Below are 18,773 nucleotides of genomic sequence, written 5' to 3'. Positions count from 1 at the left end.
AGCTGGACATCGCAAAGGTTTGCACTTGTCACGGATTGGCAGACAGAGCGCTCACTCTGCTCCTGCCTTTTCCCTGTGCACAGAGGCCCGGAGCTTGGTGACACCTAAACCCAGTCTGTCTCAAGTAGCCCAGTCCTCCAAAGGGTCTCTCCAGTTCCTTTGGTTCAGGGCCACTGGCTGGAAGGACCCTCAGTCTTTAAGCCCCTTCCTCAGCCCCTCCCATTCCAGAATACATTTTCCAGACAACCCGCTCGCATCTCTCAATAACGTTTCACTTCCTCTACCTCAGTAGGAAGGGGATGAAACACATCTGAGAGAACCAGAAGCCTTCCGTAAGTTGCACAGGCAAGAGGGGGACTTCTGTGGGTCAAGCTTTGAGGTGGAGGGTGGTGTGTACCTGAGATAGAAAAGGTACCATCCATATGCAGGTGCTGATGCTGGGTTGTGGGTTAGCTTCTCTTTAAATCCGAGGGAGAGGACGGGAGAGACTGCAGCGGAAGCCGGCTTTGCCCATCTCTAACACAGGAGATCCCCACCACAGTGCTGTGAAGGTCCGTCCCCGTGTAATTACCCCAAGAGCTGCTGTAAAATACCTCAGTATAAAATGAATGTTAATGCATTGTAGCCTAAAGCCAAAAAGTGATGGAAACAGTGATGGGGTGTCCTTGCTTCCAGGGTGTGGGAGACCCCCTTGCAGTTGGGCATGCAGGCTGCCAGGGATAGGGGTTGGGGCAGGAGCCCCAGGTCTGTCCCCTGATTGGGACCCAAGCCTGGCTGAGCCCCTTGGCCCCTGCTGCTCAGGGAATGAGAGGTGAGTCCGCTGCCTGTTTCTCAGGGCCCCGGGTGGCTCCTGCTACACAGGAAAGTGCTAAGTAAGCACTCGGGGCCCCAGCTGACAGAGATGCACGGGGACGGGCGATGAGTCAATCTGTTTATGAAAATCACACATACCGACACGGACGTCAGGATGACCCCCCCCCCCCGGGGTCATCTCACAGCTGCGCTCTGAGAGCTGACGAGTCTTGCTCATACTTGGGGGTTCACTGGTGTGTCTTTTTGGCCTCCAGCAGTCTACACATGAACAGATGCATGACCGCCTCACTGAGACAGGCCTGTGCCCTGAACAGCCCTGGTCGGGAGAGGGAGGCCGGGTGACTCAGAGCTGGTGTCAGAGCTGTACCTCAGCCTCTGGTGGGCAGGGCTGCAGCAGCTGGGTTTCTGAGCCTCTGCGAGTCTGCCTTCCCATTTGCTGAGCACCGTTTAGCCACAGGCAAATCAGTGTAATCTGTCAGAAATATGAATTGCACCAGTATGTCTTGCTGGGAAATATTTTCTAAATATAGCTAAATATTTGATACTGCACATGATTTGTTCTCATGTGGTATTCATGCTCTTCCTGAAAAGTTTCCTTGTTAGAAATTCCTTTGGTGGGAGTTCCCCCCAAGTCTGACTTTGGAGTTAGTCCAGAATAAGCCCCTTACCAAATCCCTTACAAGTGCTTTCTGGGTTCTCCGAAACTACTTAAAAGGTAGTATTTTGTCTGTGAATGTTCTTAGCCTAGAGAAGTAAACTTTCAGCAAGCTGGAGATTGAGGAAATCTTGTCCCTTCTACTGTGTACACAGTAGGATCCTTAGGTTCTCAAATTTACAACCAGAAGATTTTCAATCTCAGGGAATCTCGGAGAAAATACAGGAGCTCCTAACACAGGAGAAGCTTGTTTCCATAAGCAGGGCTGTGCTTGTAAGAGTGGGGGGCAGAGAAGAAGACTTTTCTGATTCTTCCTCATTTTGCAGAAAACTTCCTTTCAGATTGCTGGCTTAATTTAAATGTCATCTTCCAGCATGGGATGAAGCAGTCTGTTTCCACATGGGCCACCTGTCAGAGCCCATGGGTCCTGTTGCTGGGTTGAGCCTCCCTGGGAACAGGCAGAGTTACTTCCTTCAGACTTTGGGTCCATGGGGTGGACTGGGGCAGTGGGAGGGGAGGGTCTGCAGGAAACAGAAGGACCGCTGGTGGCTTCCGTGCGAGGCCACCTCCTTACGTGCTGCCTCTCACACCCATCCTAGAAGGGCTCCTGGGCGTTCTGGACTTCCAGAAAGTCTCTGTTTAAGGCCAGCCCCCAGCTCCTCCAGGGTTCATTTCATGGCAAGGAATCGACTTGTTACTGGGGACCCACTGCCTGCCATCTGTGGCCTTCACCCTCTGCCCTTTCCTCTTGGAAAAGTGGCCCCTGAAGGCCAGGGCTGGGATAGAGGGGGAGGTGATCAGACCCTGCTGCTAATTCTGCTGAGCCAACGCAGAGTCCCCTCCTGTGTGTTTCATCCCACAGACAGTCTCATGCCCTCAGAGGGCTTACAGACCAGACTGGACACATGAGAGGTTTGTAGGGTAGGTGGTATTCCCATTTTACAGATAAAGAGGAAACTGAAACTCAGAGAGGTTTGGTAACTTGCCTAATACCACCAGCCAAAAATAACAGGATCTAAACCTAGGTTTATCCGGCTATAAGTTTACATGTTACAAATGACCAGTGAGGTAGCCTAGCAGAGTGATGGAGAGCTTGGACCCTGGAGCCAGACTGCCTGGGTTCAGATCTTGGCTTTGCCACTTACCATGTGTAGAACCTTGGGCAAGTTGCTTAATCTCTCTGTGCCTCAGTGTCCCCATCTGTAAAATGGGCTAATGAGAATACCTGTGTGACAGGTTGAGATATTTGTATCATGCATACATAATACTTATCAAACACTTGGCATTGTGTCTGGCTCTAGAAGACAGTCGAGACATATCACCTATTTATTACTAGAACAGCCCACATGCTATTGGCTCCACCCCACTGCCCGCCTGGCCTTACGTCTTGGGAGCCGAGAAGGAGGGATTGAGCTGGAGGAGCTGTGTTGGGGCTTGGGGGTGTCATGACTGGCCCCTGTGAGGAAGTCGCCCAGGAGGGGCACTGGGGGTGCTCAGCCGTCCCAGGCCTTCAGTGCCAATTGTCTGTTGACCAGTAAAGACCTTCAGTAAATTTCCACCCTCTGTAACTCGGCCTTGTTTTTTGCATTTTAACCAAAGTAAAAATAAAATCTCTGGGGAGGGGTGGACGAAGCGAAGGGAGGGAAGGGACCTGGTGTGTGTCGCAGGGGCCGCCTCCACCAGCTGGGCAGGGCTCTGGATGCCCTTTCCCAGAGGAAAGGCTGAGCCTTTCTGTCCTCTGAGCTTTGTCCGTTAGGAAGTCGGCTGCTAGAGGCTGCCATTCCCCATCCCCCAGGGCTCTTCCTCAGCCCCCTGGCCACTCCCTGTTTCCTGCAATTGTTGGCTCCCCCCAACCTCTGCTCCAGCGGCCCCAGCAGGCTCCTGGTGTGAGAGGTAGGCTAGGCCCCTGCGCACCAAAGCATTTCCTTTGCTTTCAACTGCTTCCCCTCTCTCGCCTCTTTCTTCCAGCGCTCCATTATTTTTAGTTCTTACGAGGATGAAGTCCAGGAGGGAGGAGGAAGGAGGAGCCAAGTCTGTGACCTTCTAGATCAGAGATGGAGCATTTGCCGGGCCTCCTGGTAGGGAGTGTTTGGAGTATTTCCATTTTGGGTGAAGGATACCTCCATTCCTTGGTAACCAAAAAAAACGCTGGTTTGGCAAGACTGTGAGCCCCTTTGTTGCCAGCTCCTGTAAAGTTAGGAAGAGGGAAGGAGGGTGGATCTGGAACAGTCATTGGGAGAAGTGCTTTCTTTGCTGGGTTGACTAACCAGAGTGAAAGAGTGACCCTCATGTGTGCATGTGAAAAGGCCCCTGGGGCCGGGGCCCGCTGTCCTGGAGCCTGGTGGTGTGTAGTGAACCCCAGGCAGATAGGACAGGAAATCCCCCCAAGTATTCCCCCTGGAGATGTCTCTGGAAAGATCCAAGCTTGGGCATGTGAGCATGAAGAGGTATGAGCTGGTTGAGGTGTATTTCAACTTCTAGGAGATGGCACGTAGCAGGGCCTGAGTCCCTGCCGTGTGATGGACCTGTAAAATTTTCTCATCGGTCACGCAGCTGGTAGTATCGTACTCCCACTGTGTGTCCAGCCTGGGGGGGCGTCCAGAAGTGTTAGAACAAATTCCCGTTCTCCAGAAGCTTACCCTCTGATGGGAGACACAGCACAGGACACAAGAATCATGAAGCTCTCAAAGCCTGTCCTGCTAGGGAGGAGGATTCTTGGAATGGCCTGTGGCTGGTCTGAGAGGCTTTATGGAGCAGGTAGGGCCAGCTCACGGACTCCAGCACCATCAGCTGTGGGGACAGGTGGGATGTGGGTAAAGGAAAGGAGGGGGGAGAACACTGCAGGCAGAGCACCTGCGTGAGCGGGGACCTGGAGGTGGGGTAGGCATGGGACAAGAAGGTGACCAGCCCTGCAGGATCAGAGAGGGTGTCCGTCCGAGAACGTGTGCATAGGAGAGGAGGGTGGGCAGGTGTCTGGGGCGGCCCTCTGTCCCTGGTGGGGCCTTGATCCCGCCTGTAGGTGGTCAGGGAACTCTTGGTGGCCAGTCGGGCCAGCTGGGCCTGGGCGGACTCCTCAGGCAGGGATTCTGGATGATGGTAGGGGAGGGAGGATGGCAACGAGGGATGGACCCCTGCGTGCCCATCTGGGTGCTACCCTTGTCCCAGAAACGGGGCCTCTGGTTGCGACAGGAAGAAGGCAGCTGCTCAGGAGAGGGCAGCTAGGCAGCCGCTCAGCGTTTTCCTGGCTTTGGCCAGAACGTGCTGCTGGGAGTTCACCGACCAAGGTGGTAACCCTCAGGGAGGGCCAGCCTGAGCTGAACACTTGCATCAGGAGCTCCCGTTTTTCAACAGGAGCTCTGGGCCCTGACCGGGTCCTACGCTCCAAACCCGGAGCAGAGCAGCCCTCTGACCCGACCAGGAGTGGAGAGGACGGAGCACCCACCCTGAAAACACAGAGCTGGTTCCTGCCTCTCACGCCCTCAGTAGCCAAGGGGTCCAGGCCTGCAGGGGCTGGTGAGGGCCCGCCGTCCTCATTCTCCTGCCCTAGAGCAGCCACTGATGCTGTGGGAGGTACGTCGCCCACCTCACTGCCCTCAGCGTGATTCCGACCACCTGTGGGTGGGTTCCCTGCAGGACAGGTGAGGAAACGCTGTGCCAGCCGTAGACTCTGAACCACTCATCTTGTGGGAACACCATGTGGGGTGGGGAGAGAGGTAGGGATGAAATTCAGCATTACTCAGGTCTTCCTCAAAGAGTGTTTCTGCATTCAGTTTTTAGGGGAGTTTCCTTGTTTGTTAAAGGGGAAAGACGGTTAGTCTTAAAATCCAGATTCTTATTTTTAGCCAGAGCCTACCTGCCCTGCCAAGTCCTTGGGCTTTGTTTCTCCTACCCTTGGTGTTTTGGTTTTGAAAGGCCTTCCCTCCTCCGCTCCAGGCTCCCAGCTCACTTTGGCAGGGGTGGGTCTGGCCCCAGCCAGGTTTCTAACCAGGCCTCCAGGACGGAGCTATTGAGCCAGGGGCCCCTACCTGCCTGGGCTTGCACCCAGCTGCCGTCACAGGAGGGCCCTGCCAGGGCGAATACAATGAACAAAGTTGGCTTGCCTTGGCTCTGCCTCCTGGGAGAAGCACAGGCTTTTCCCCAGCGAAGGAAAGAACGATCACTAGGGAAACCCAAACTGCTTTTTTAGAAAGACCAAAAGAAGAAAAGAAGGAAGAAAAAAGCATTTTTTCCAAACATGGATAACTCAATGCCTTTTGCTCAGACTTCTGCAAGGCCAGAACAAAGGCACTGACACAGAATGAACCTTCCCGGGCAGGGGCGTCTTCACCCACTTTCAGCGCTTTGTTAATGTGTCTTCCCAAAGTGGGTGTCAGTGAGGCTGTTCTGGGAACCACTTGGAAAGCAGGGCAAGGCGGGTCATTATTCAGGCCTGCCCCATCTGAAAGGTCACTCTTTTGACAAAGCGCTTGCTGTTTATCTGAGGCTGTTTTTTAACTGGAGGAGAGACGATGGGGGCCCAGTTACCCTGTTGGCTGAAACAAAACAAAATCCTCGGAGCAAACCAGGAAGCTGTGTGACCTTGAGCAAGTTACTTAACCTCTCTGAACATGTTTCATCATTTGCAGAATGTAGATAAGTATCAGTGCTGTGAGTGAGGATTACATGAAATATTAGAATAGTACCTAGCAACATGTTAGGCATTTAACATGTGATTTCTCTGCCTCTTTCCCCAGACAAGCCAGGTTATCACCACTAACCAGCACAGACGCACAGGCATCATATACACATGCACACGTGTGCAGCAAGGCAAAGGATTCTGGCAATATTGTTTTGGAGAGTTATACGGTCCAGAGATAATTTCCCTTTTCTGATATTTTAGAGATTTCCCTCATCTCTTTCACTCAAAAAAAAAGGATACTCTTTATAATTATCTAAAAATAAAAGTTTGGCAAGTGATCTAACTATTTAAATAAAAAGGGAAGTACTGGAGGAAAGAGTAGAATATTGGGGGAACAGCTCAGATGGGAAAGGGGTTAAGAAGAGTGTGTAAACCCTCTGTGTAAAATGAAATCCGTTCAGCAGTCTCACTATTTATTATGTTCTTCGCTGGTGCCTAGCAGAGTTCCACATGTGTGAAATGGCGTTCTTTGGGGAACTCTTCTTTCTCCTTTTAGCAACTTTACTGACCTTCTGAACCAGAAACTGGTGTCGAGGCACCTGGACGCCGGTCGGCTCTGCTCTCCCTGAGTCACAGAGCTCGAGGCCCCAGGAGCCGCCCTGTGTGTTCCTAGTTGCCATGAACATCCAAAGGGAAGCTTTGTAAGCAATTAACCACACAATTAGCTCATCTTCTTGCCACCGGCAATGATTGACCCTCTGGAAGTGCCCAGCGGATTTTTGCCAGTCTCCTATGCCTTGGAGGAGAAAACTTTTCAATTAAAACAAACAAACAAACAAAAAACAGACACAGAAGTACAAACAAAGTGAACATCTAAGATTCACCTGTCCAATGACGGTATACAGAGCACCTGTGTACGTGTGTACCACCTTATCAGTTCTCTCAGAGCTGATAGAGTGTGCATCAGGGCAAGTGTGACGTTATCGTGCCCAGTTTACAGGTGAGAACGCTGAGGTCGGAGAGGTTCAAAGGCTTGCTCACAGCTGCAGTCAGGAGGTGGCAGAGCAAGGGATTGTTCTAGCTCCAAAGCCTGGGTCGTGTGCTGTCTTCTGGAAACTAAATCCAACGCTGTGGCCTGCCTCAGAGGCAGAGGATTTTAAACACACTCGAGACGGAGGGGAAGAGTGCGTTGCTTCAGCCTGAGTTTGCAGGGCGGAAAGAGCGGCAAGCCTGGCAAAGCCAGCGGGAAGGGAAGCTGCAGGAAGGGCCGGCTGCCTTGGGTAAAGTGGGATTGTGGGGAGCTGTCTTCAGGAGGCCTGCTTCTCCAGACAGGAGGTGGTGCAGGCACTGCTGGGGCCGACAAGAGGGGAGCAGAGCCCGCAGCACCCTGGAAACTTCAGCTTACTCCGAGAGGCTCTGACCAGGTTCCCAACGGGCGATGTTGGATTTGGTCTCCCTCCTCCTGAGCCGGGCGGGGCTTGGCTCAGCCTGCAGGCCTAGCTGACTGGCCGTGGTGGCCTCTCCAGGACCCGCGGCAGGGGGTTGCCAAGGATCTGGTGGAGCCAGGTGCTGGGAGTCCTGGCTGTCGGGAGGGTACACTCGCCCAGAGGAGAGCTGGGGCGCAGGCGTGCCCCGGGCACTGTGGGAGCACCCAGGAGGGACGGCTGCAGCAGAGGAAGGTCCTCCGGGGCCTCTGAGCTGCCTAGGGGGTTAGCGGAGTCCTTTGCCTCCACACCCGTGCTTGCGAAAAATCCCTGGTGGCGGAAGGTGTCACCCTTGCGGTGCCTGAGGGTGGGTGAGGAGAGGGGTACATGCAGCGAGCCAGGAGTCGCCTGCAGAATCTCATGGGCCTGAGAGAACATGTGTTTACTGAACTGCAAATACCTCCGTGTGTGGATGGGGGAGGAGACCTAGGGCTGCAGACATCCTAGGGCATGTGAGGCAGTCCTCCAGCAAAGGAACAGCTGGCCCCCATGTCACTGCCCCTTCTGGGCCGTGCATGTCATGCAGCTGATCCTGATGACAGCTAAAGCGTCCTGTGAGTGGGGTGGCTAAAGGCCCCCAGCCTCGGCTCTGGGTCCCTGCTTCCCCGCCTTCCTCCTCCTCCTCCTCCTCCTCATCTCCACCAGTCCTTTTTGCCTGTGTGATGGAAGACAAAGGCCTGCCTTTGAGGTCATCCACTTAGCCCTTTTATTTAAGGCAGTGTTCCCTGCAGCACGAGGCGGATGACTGGCTGGGGGAACCAGCCAGAGGGTGGCGTTTACGCAGGAGCCATTAGCATCCCTGGGAGGCTTGGAGTCTGGTTTAGATAAACACAGAATCAGAGACGCTGCCCAGGCTTCCTCCCTTGGGCCCCACTGGCCAGTGGACCGTTTCCGCGCTGGGCTCTCAAGGGCTCTGGGTGAGTCCAGGCCAGAGGGATGAGGAGCTGCCTTCCTCGCCAGGGCTGCCCCGAGCGCCCTGAGGCTCTGCGTGCTGAGTGGAGAGGTCGCCACACATTGGTATCGGCCGTTAGGGAGTAGATGCACATCTGCTGTGAGGCCAGAAGTCTTTGGGCAAAGAGGAGGAGGGAAAAGTGAGAGCCCCGAGCCTTCCAAAGGCACCAGTGGCTGGAGAGGGCTCAGCTGGGGTTGGCCAGGTTCTGAAACTCCCTTTCCAGGTGACTTCTGTCACCTCAAGCTTGAAGAGGATTGGGGTTTTGTTGTTACTAGGCTTTTTCTCCTGCTACAAATCCCTCTCCACATTCTCTGAATATTTTAGTTCCTGTCAAGTCAGGTATGAAGGGAGGGAACTGCCCAGAGCAGTTTCAGAGCACCAGACGTCTCCAGCCACTCTGAGTCTTAAAGGACCAACCTCCGCTCCTCAGGTCTGGCTATTTTCTGATCCTTCTGAACTTCTCTGGGTGAATTAGGGCCCTACCTTTTCCTGTGCAGCCAAAGTAGAGAACATGACCCCACCTCTTACAGAGCGAGGTCAGGGCTGTAACAAACATCAGCAGAAGGCCCTGCCCTGCACTCAAGTAGAAAACAGAGCGAAACCAAAATCAGTGCTTATTTAACCCAGGAGTGCAGTCCTCTAGGGATTTGTGGAGCTGGGCCATTCCAAGCCCATAAACCTGAGGTGTTACCTGAAAAACCTCACTTCTGGTCTGCAGTTGGCTTACACCCAGCACAGAATCAAGGTGAGAGCTGTGTGTCGTCAGCCCACCCTGTGGTTCCTTCCCTGCTCAAGAGGCAATCGGCTTTGTGGGGCTTGCCTTTCCCTTGAAGTGCCACCCAAGAACATCCCAAGTGTAAAATTCCAGCCACAGTCTAGGAGCGATTAGCTGGTCTGATCTGACTCATGGGAGAGCCTTGTGTCACCTGGTAGCTAAGCTGGAAGTGGCACCTGCCCAGCCCCGGAATGAGACCTATCTGGGGTTTTGATGGCCAGCTGTGGAGCCTCTCCCAAAGGCTCTGGGCGCCTCTGCTGTAGAAGCAGCCGGAAGACCCCCTACCCCGGAGCACTGTCCTGCCAGCCCAGCTCCCTGGCTGCCCAGGGGAACCTCCCTGAAGAAATCTCCTTGTCCTTCCTGCCCAATCTTCTGTCCCCATCACCTTGCCCAGCGTGCTCTGGGCTGGAAGGGCCCCTGCTTGTTGATAGGCACAGCAGTTGGTGAATCGGTTTGAGGTTCCCAGGGTGATCTGGAACCTACTGGCAGAAAGGAGAATGGAATGACTTTGGGGAAGCAGCTCAGCTTGTAAGATTCTTCATCTTACAGAGAAAATAATCCTGTCTACCACCAGGTTGTTTGAAGATGAGAAATGAGGCCATAAGGAGCCCGGTCCCGCTCCTGTCACATAGTGAGAGCCCATAAGTGATGAATCATGAACGCTCACGCCAGGCCCAGTGCTGAGGGAGGCTGGCCGTCCGTCCTGTTGCGCATCTAGGGAAAAGAGCCCTGCCGGTGAGATGACAACTGATGCCAGCTTGCACGGAGTTTCTAAGAGCCATTCCCTTTGCTCTGTCATGCCCAGCAGACTTAGGAAGAACACCCCAGCTTATCCATTAGGTAGGCCATTTTATCCATCAGATCTGCGTGTAAGTAGCGTGCCAGAGTAGAGCTTGGCGGAGTCAGCTAGCTGACTCCTCAGATTTACACAGGAGGACCCCGCCACCCAGAGAGGCCAGGGGGCCTGTCAGGCATGTGGAGCTCTGGGGGGCGTTCCAGGAAGGGTCAGCAGAGGGTGTCCAGATGACCCTGGTGATTGGGAGGTGATGGAGGGACGGGGCCAGTGAAATCAGCTGGCAGCCAGCGCTGCCGAGGGGGAGCGACCAGGTGCCCTTTGCCACACCGTGTTCAAGGCATTTGAGAGCTGCCTGTGTGTCTGACAAAGCTCAGCTTGTTAAATTCGAGACCTGGGACTGTAGTCCGATTGCAGAGAAGTGACTGAGGCTATTGAGACTCTCTCTCCCAGGAGAGAAAAGGTGATCAATTCCTCCGGATGGAATTCTTCCAGGTTGTTGGGCTGCCCTCCTTTCTTGCCTCGTCGGCTGTCTTGGGTGGGGAAAGAGGCCTGGCATCCCTTTCTGAGGACTGTATCTTCCTCCAGCGAGGGGCTTGCCGGGAGACTGTTAGCCCAGCTGACCCTCCGGGACCCACCACCTGGAAACAGCTTCTGCCTAGAGTTGGTGGTGCCTAGAGCACCTAAATGGGTGCTGTGGTCTCCCGGGCATCGTAAGGGAATCGATTCTCTGTAATCTCCTGCCCTAATGTTTCTCTCCACTCCCACGGGCCGGGGGTAGGGGCGGTGGTCACCCTGCCGCCTTCTTTCCTGGGCCTTTCCTGGACCTGCTTTTCTGTTTAATGTTTGGCAGCGACTCTCGGCACTGCCTGGGTGCTGCTATTTAAAAACCACAGGAAAATCCCCTGCTTGCTGCTGCCAGCACAGTCGAGAAATCCCGTGGTGTGCAAACCCGCCCCAGTGGAATATTCCACCTTGGAAGCGGGGGGACGCTCTGGCCTTGGCCATATGGGGCCCAATTTTCATGTTGAAGAAATGCTCCCTTGTGGAGGAGGTGTGGGAAAGAGGAAGCTACGCGGAAAAATGCCCCATTTACTCAGAGCTCAGCCGTGTGGGGAGGCGCTTGGGTCCCGCGAGCCATCAGAGGACCCCGCCCTGGAGCAGCCCTCTCCTTTCCGGACCCCTGAAGAGGGGTCCGGGGACTAGAGGTTTCGCAGCTCAGATGCCACTGCTGGACTCGAACCTGGCTATTCTCACCCAGCTCTTTTCCCTCCTGCCTCCCGGGTCCCAGGCCCACTGCCCAGTGTGTCCCCGTGGATCCCCAGAGAGCTGCATCCTGACAGGGTGGGTTTGGTCCAGCCCCAGGCTCCGTGACCTTTATTCCTGAGTAACTATGGCAACACCTCCACTTGGCTCCGGCCTGACTGTTCCTGGGATGACTTCAGGGACACCCCTCCTTGAACTCAGACCACTAAGACTCTTCCACAAACACCCCTGTGCCCGTGAACTTCTAATGGCTTTACCTCCGGGGCTCAAAGGAATGTATGTGTTATTCCCATTTTACAGGGAAGATAATAGGGCCTCAAGGGGAGGGTCAGGAACTTGTCCCAGGTCACTCAGTGAGGAGCAGGCGGAGCCAGGACTAAGGCCCAGGGCAGCCTGCCTCCCCAACACCACACTCCCCGGAGTCCAAGCGTCTCGGCCCGGCGTGCAGAGCCGGACTCGCCCTCTCACCCTTATCAGCCACTGCTTCTGGCTCCCATTCCCAGCACGTCCGGCCCAACTGCTCCAAAGCCCAGTCCCGGACCTCTGTTCCCACAGGCCCCGCTGCCTGCAGTAGTCTTCTCCTGCTCCCTTGAGTGTGCCCCCAGCCTGCGTCTGCGGGGTCAGCCTCTGTGATGACCTTCCTCCCCGGCAGGCATCAATCTTTGCAGGCCCCGACCCCGGCAGCAGGACACATCCTCCCTGGGTCCTCTGCTGGCACCGCGTCTGCAAATGCAGTAGGAGGTGACACGCTGCAGCTGGGTGATCGTGGCCTCTCTAGTCTTCCTCTGAGGGGCCCTTGCTGTTGGGATGCAAGAGGTCATTTTTCAGAGTCCTAGAGTGTCCACTGATCCAAAGAGCGTGGGGGGGACCAGTTGTCCATCCCTCACTAGACAGATGAGGAAGCTGAGGCCCTGAGAAGGGGGCATGAAGAAGGGCAGTGTGGGTTTAGTGGTCCCCTGATGGGGGAGTGGCATGGGATGGGGTCTGCCCTGGATGGAGAACAGTCTGCCCTCCCCCTCCTCCCACCCCACTCTGAACCCGTTGGACCCTCGTCCCTTCTGAGCTCTGTTGCAGGGGTGTGACCAGCAGGTGGTGAGAACTGTGCACTTTTCTTCTGGACCCACCTAGACGTCTTCCCCGTGGGTGGAACAAACCATCACTTGGTTGGTCATCTCATGTAATTAGGTTTTCCCATTGCTGCCCTCATGCATTGTCTGTCCTGAGTGTTTGTGCAGCCTTCTGGGTGCTTAGATAAGAAACGCTGGCTTTCCTTAGCCTTCTTCGGAGATCTCCATCAGAAGGATCTAGGAAAAACACCCTTGTCGGTGAGGCTGGCCCTTTGTCACATGGCCTGGCAGAGCGCTGCCCTCGCTTTAGACTAGGTCTTGGCGGTAGAGTGAGGGTTTCTGGGGTGGGATAAACATTGCCAGGTTCGGTAGGGAAGAATTCTTCTCCTTAAACAGATTTTAACTTGAAACCTTGATGACAGAAGCAGCTGAGTCTCACCAGAGAGAAAAAAACAAAGGAGACGGATTTAACCTTGGGCTCCAGCAGCTGGAGTCAGTCCAGCAACCTCAGTGTGGCTGCTAGCGGACGCTGCAGGACAGAGAATGAGGAACCGCCTCTCCAGGGGTCCACTGTCCAGGCAGGACCACTCCTCACCTCCCTCTTCTGTAGAATTCCCAGCTCCTCCTTCCCAGCACAGAGCCTTGGGGGTTTACTGTCTGTGGTTTTGCTAGTCAGGGATCTGCTTCTCAGGAGCTTGAAATGCTTCACTTCTCATCACTCCCTTCAGGGGCACTTGATCTTCATGTCTACAGCCCGGTCTTATTAAAGTAACTTAGGGATATTTTTATAGAGAGAAATGTGTATAGCTGGGGATAAAAAGGATTTTCTTTAAAGTAGTCATATAGGTGAAGGTTTAAATGTGGCTTTATCACTTACTTGTCCGAGGCTTGGGTTCTGCAAATGGAAATAACAATGATTACCTTGCATGCTTGCTGTGAAAATAAAATAAGAAGGTGCTCAATAAATGTTAGTTCTCCTTACTACCCAAGGAACCCCTCCTACACACACACACACACACACAAGAGTTTTTACTTAAGAAATGTCTTGAGAAGGAGAAGTGCAGTGGAGAGAGAGTCCTGCGGGCTGGCTCACCCCTGAGTGCACCAAAGCCTCGGAGGCACTGCTGTCCCTGGGGAGTTCCCTTTAAAGTCTCCTCAAACCTCTCACAGGCAAGAGGTGCCTCTGCTGGCACCGCATCTGCAAATGCAGTAGGAGGTGACACGCTGCAGCTGGGTGATCGTGGCCTCTCTAGTCTTCCTCTGAGGGGCCCTTGCTGTTGGGATGCAAGAGGTCATTTTCCAGAGTCCTAGAGTGTCCACTGATCCAAAGAGCATGGGGGACCAGCTGTCTATCCCTCACTAGACAGATGGGGAAACTGAGAGGGGGCACAAAGAAAGGCAGTGTGGGTTTAGTTGTCCCCTGATGGGGGAGTGGCGTGGGATGGGGTCAGCCCTGGATGGAGAACACTCTGTCCCTCCTCCCTTCCTCTGTTCCCAGAGCCTGTCAGATCCTTGTCGCCTTGATTCTGGGTGTTTTACTCAGCCTGTTTGTAGAATGGGGCAAAGCCCATAGATGCATGCCACGTAGTTGATGGAGGTGAAGTCCTCAGAGCTGCCTGCGCCGTGGGCCTGGCACTCACCTCTTGTCCTGTGCCACAGGCAGCGGGGTTCCCTGGTTTTGAATTCATCCTAACCGGAAAGCAGTAGTTCTGTTTCTAATGTAGAGCTTTTCGTTTGCTTGTTTCTAGAGCAAATCATGGAGGAAAATAAAAAACATGGTGCATTGGTCTCCCTTTGTCATGTCCTTCAAGAAGAAGTACCCCTGGATCCAGCTGGCAGGACACGCAGGTAGCCACAGCTCTCCCGGACTTTCTGACAGGATGTCCAGCTCTCTGGGGAGGCGTCCAGCACGTGTGGGGGACGGGCCTGGCCCTGGATGCTCCCGGGGATGAAGCATCTGAACAGGTGCTCCCCGAGAGACTTCGTGGTCTGCAGTCGCAGGCGTACTTGAGAGACGGGCCTTAACACCGCCTCGAAAATGCACATGGACACCCGCCCTCTCCACAGTCTGTGCCACCTCTTCATAAATCACACACATTCCCCCCCTCAGTCTCTCTGTCTCTTTCAATCTCTTTCTTTCAATCTCTCTACCATTTTAACTCAATAAAACAGATGAAGTCATCAGTCTTTATAGCTTGCCTGCCATTTGTCACCTGGGACAAAGAGACAAAGCTAAGTGCTTCCCTGAGTGCCTGTTGTATGCCCTCATCAAGGTGCTCCTCTGGGTGACAATATGTATGCAGATACAGTGTCTGCCCCGAAGGAGCTCGTAGCTGGTGGGAGAGGCAGGCAGGTGGCCCCAAGAGTGTTAAGACGTAGTGGAGTACTGGCTGCAGTGGCCACGCCCTGGGCTAGCCATGAGGTCTCCAGGTGGCCCCTCAGTGACAGGGGAGGGTGTCTAGAGCTGTCTAGCCCACTCATGGTGGTCCTTTGGTGGGCATCATCCTCAGGGGACAATTCAGTGGCCGCCCGTGGACTTCAGGCCAGCACAGGGTCTGACATTTTTTTTTTACACCCTTAACCACGTTGGCCCAGACCCCAAGGCAGGTGGAGGGACACCCTTCCTCAACACTTACCTGAGGGTGTGGCTCAGAAGGAGCGCCGCCCAGCCGGGCAGAGCCTTGGACCGCTGCTTCTCAGCCGGTCTCCCTCTCCTGGCGCTAAATCCGGTTCTATCAGGGCTTCTCCTCCACTGAGACCGGAGACACTTTCGTGGCTGGGAAGCAGGGTTGACGGTGGGGTTGGGGGGTGGTAGTCTCACAGAGAGGGGTGAATAGGTCCTGGCGCAGACCTCTCACTTCGCCTTCCTCACCCTCCAGCGGTGAGCACTGGCGTACTTCCATCTTCAGAGGAGGAGCCTGGGGTCTGGGAAGTCGGGGAACCAGCCCAGAGTTGCCATCAGGGCATGGCGGGGGGCGGGGGGGACTTGCACCCACTCCGCTTAAAGGGCTCGGTCCCCCAGTGGGGACCTGGGCACACCTCCAGCCCCGTGCTGGCAAGCTCCACAGCATGCCCGAGAGGCCCGGGCCCTGTGACGGAGGCCGTGTCTGGCAGGGGCGGGGGTCAGAGCGGGGAGGGCTCAGGCTGGGGACCCAGGGCCTCCTCCCACCTTGCTCTGCAGGGAGCTTCAAGGCGGCTGCCAATGGCAGGATTCTGAAGAAGCACTGTGAGTCGGAGCAGCGCTGCCTGGACCGGCTGATGGCCGACGTGCTGAAACCCTACGTGCCTGCCTACCACGGGGACGTGGTGAAGGACGGGGAGCGCTACAACCAGATGGACGACCTGCTGGCCGACTTTGACTCGCCGTGCGTGATGGACTGCAAGATGGGCGTCAGGTGAGCCAGGCTCCTCAGATGGGGCACACCCGCCCCTCAGCCCCCAGCTGGCCGGGCGGCAGATACCAGGCACGGCATTCCAGGCTTCCAGGAAGCCGAGCTTTCTGGGCTGTCCCTGAGGCCTCATGTGGGCGAGGCCGGGCCAGGGGTCTGGTTGGACCCCGCTCTGGTCATCTCACATATGTGCTGGCTTTGCCCAGGACGGCCCCTTCTCTTCTCTGGCGAGCCAGGGGCCGGTGGGAGAGGGGACGGGAGCCGGTAGCCGGTGGGACCAGAAAGGGGACCTGGTGGGTGCGGAGCCTCCCCAGGGAGAGGGCAGAGAGAACTGCCCATCTGGTCAGGTGGGATTGCTGGGGGAGCAGGGGGCGGCTTCCCGTTAATGTGGGCTGCGAGGGGGAGACTGGAGTAGAGGCTGTTCTCATCCCACCCTCCCCGCCCTGCACCCCAACCCCAAGCCAAAGAGGGAGCCGGTTAGCAGATTGTGGTGATTTGCCAAAAGAGACTTGCGCCTGTCATAAGGGTGCAGTGGAGGAGGGAGGAGTGTGAGAGGCCCTGACAACAGTCACCAGCTTGCCGCATTCTGGACTGGGGCTGGCGGTGACCCCAGCCCAGTGGCTGCGTGGTCCAGGGCACAGGGCCAGATGGGTATGTGGGCATGTGTGTGGAAATGGGTGTCCCCCCCACCACCAGGCTCCGCCCAGAGAAGACCGGGAGGGAAGGAGGCGGGAGGAGCGGGCTGGAGAAGACAGGGTGGAGGGCAGAGCCAGGAGGACCCGAGCCCCGGGCGCCTGAGCTCTGGGCCCTGCTTTGGCAGCAGGGTTTTCTCATCTCCTCTCAAACTCTGACCATTCCGTGTCAGGAGTCATGGAGTAGCTCCTCCCCAGCAGGTCAGCGGGTGGTGAAGTCCTCTGAAGCCTCAGAGAGCCGCCGACTGCAGGTGCCCAGACGGGAGGGCCAGACGCGGGCCTCCTCCATCCGGCCCGCCGCTCTCCGGGGAGACCAGGCTCCGAGACGCAGAGCTCACAGCTGGAGCCTGCGTTTGCTTTGGATGGTTTAAGCAGTTTTATTTCTTATAAGAGGAGTTTGAGAAAAGGGTGTGTGTGTGTGTGTGTGTGTGTGTGTGTGTGTGTGTGTGCCCGCAGGAAAGAAGCAGGCCAAGCCAGTCAGTTTTCCTTCCTTCCTCATTCCTCCTGGGAATTGTGTTATAAAATCAGACCCTGACCCTGCAGCCTGACCCGCTGTGTTCCCTTGGCTTTGCCCCGAGGGCAGGGACGAAGGGGTGGGGTAGTATAGATCCCACTCTTTGCACTGTCCCCAGCCTCTCCCTCCCTCCATCCAGGGGTCTCACCATCTCCAGCCCACAGGGAGAAGACAGAATGTCCCTCCAGCCACCACTCGGCCACTGCTCTCCCCAGAGTCTTATTTCTGTCCCTGGAAGGCCTTCCCGTGATGCACCAGGATGTGCCCTCTCAAGGGGAGACACACAAATATTCTGATCGGTATTCACTCAGACTGGGGCCAAAAAAAGTACACCCTGTGGGAAGAAAGTGTGGCCAGTCCGTCCTAAAAGGCTGCCAGGGTGCCTGTCTGTTCCCTGGAGGCTGCTGGGGACAGGAGCCCCCTCTCCTACCAAGGCTGCCCCATCCCCCTGCTGCCTGGAGCTTCTGTCCCACTGCACCCAGGGCTCTCAGGAGAGACCCAGCGTGACCCGCAAGGCTGGGACGTGTTTAACCCAGTGCTGGGCGGCGCCGCCTGGAGGCTGAGGGAGGAGGTGTGTGAGGATCCCGTATGGAGGGGAGGAGGTAGGTCTCCCCAGAACGAGCCCCAGCCCAGCACCCGCTTCCCTGTCTCACGGGTCCTGAGGACGGGGTGGAGGCCCTTCTGTACTCTGAGCGCTGGGTGCTCCTTACAGCCGCCCTGGCAGATGGGCCACCATCCAGTCTGAGCAGGAGGACCTTTGACCCCAGAGGCTAAGGGACTCCCCAGGGCCACGCAGGCAGGGAACCACACAGCCCGCCTCTGCACCAGGCCTCTGACTACCAGTCGAGGCTGGGCTGCAGCCTGGCACTCCCCAAGGGTTCTGTGCTTGCCAGAGGGAGGAGGCCGCAGCCCAGGGCCACCGCAAACCCTGAGTCCGGGGCATGAGAGGTTGAGACTTGTCACAGACTTGTCACAGTGGTGGAAGGGCTGGCTGGTCAGCAGACCCAGCCATGGTGAGGCCTGAGGAAAAGATGATGCAGCCACCTGCGGTGTCCTAACGAGGGGTGTCTTGGGACCCCAGTTCCACATGGGCATAAGCTCACATTGCTCTAGGGCGTTTTCTTAGATTTGACCCCGTATCTCTTGTGTGTCATGTAGCCTGCCGTGGAGAATCAGGAGTGTCTTCCTGACCTCTGGACCAGGGCTGGCAGGTGGAGACCAGAGCTGTCTGTAGCACCTGTGCCCTGGTGGGAAGCAGGTTGGAGAGAGCGTGGTGGGAAGTGGGTGGCTTTGGTGTATCACCTGTTGGCTCCCCATGGGCTGGCTGCCTTCCTGAGAGGAACACTGCCTTTACTTAGTCTTGTGGCTTCACCCAGCAGGCTTCATGGACGTGTGACCTTCCTGCTGGGGTGGGCGAGGTGGGCCGGGCCAGTGTCGGGACACCAGGGTTGGGGAGGCTTTGCAGCTCACCTCCCGGTGGACCCCTGACCCCACCACCAGGCTCGTGACCCCTGTGGGCATCTCTGCCCGGCCCCTTTCCTCTCCCAGAGGGTGAGCAACTCTGCCCAGACTGAGCGGCACAGGCCCTTTCTGGAGCAAGCCCCACGTGGAAAGGGATTTGACAGTGAGGCCTGCTTCCTGCTTAAGGAGCTACTGAGAAGTCTTTGCAGAAGTGCACTACCCACCCACCCGCAGGCTCCTGCAGCGCACTCAGGAACATTGGGGATGGCAAACCCTTTGCCCGCCACACAGCAC

General features: G+C 56.0%; 1 protein-coding gene across 4 annotated transcripts in view; it reads left to right on the top strand.

Annotated features, from left to right (window-relative positions):
* The window catches only part of ITPKB (inositol-trisphosphate 3-kinase B), a 100,043-nt gene that overhangs the window by 71,090 nt on the left and 10,180 nt on the right, over positions 1–18,773 (top strand). For all 4 annotated transcript variants that reach the window (XM_082426325.1, XM_082426326.1, XM_082426328.1 and 1 more), the window contains 2 exons: positions 14,172–14,271; positions 15,605–15,818. In XM_082426325.1, the coding sequence (XP_082282451.1) occupies positions 14,172–14,271; positions 15,605–15,818 (314 nt within the window). The remainder of the gene's footprint in view (positions 1–14,171; positions 14,272–15,604; positions 15,819–18,773) is intronic.

Source organism: Balaenoptera physalus (genome assembly GCF_965194825.1).
Source record: "Balaenoptera physalus genome assembly, chromosome: 1".
Classification (NCBI taxonomy): Eukaryota; Metazoa; Chordata; class Mammalia; order Artiodactyla; family Balaenopteridae; genus Balaenoptera; species Balaenoptera physalus.
The sequence above is the reverse complement of the archived record's forward strand: the minus strand, read 5'-3'. Positions and strand labels throughout refer to the sequence as shown.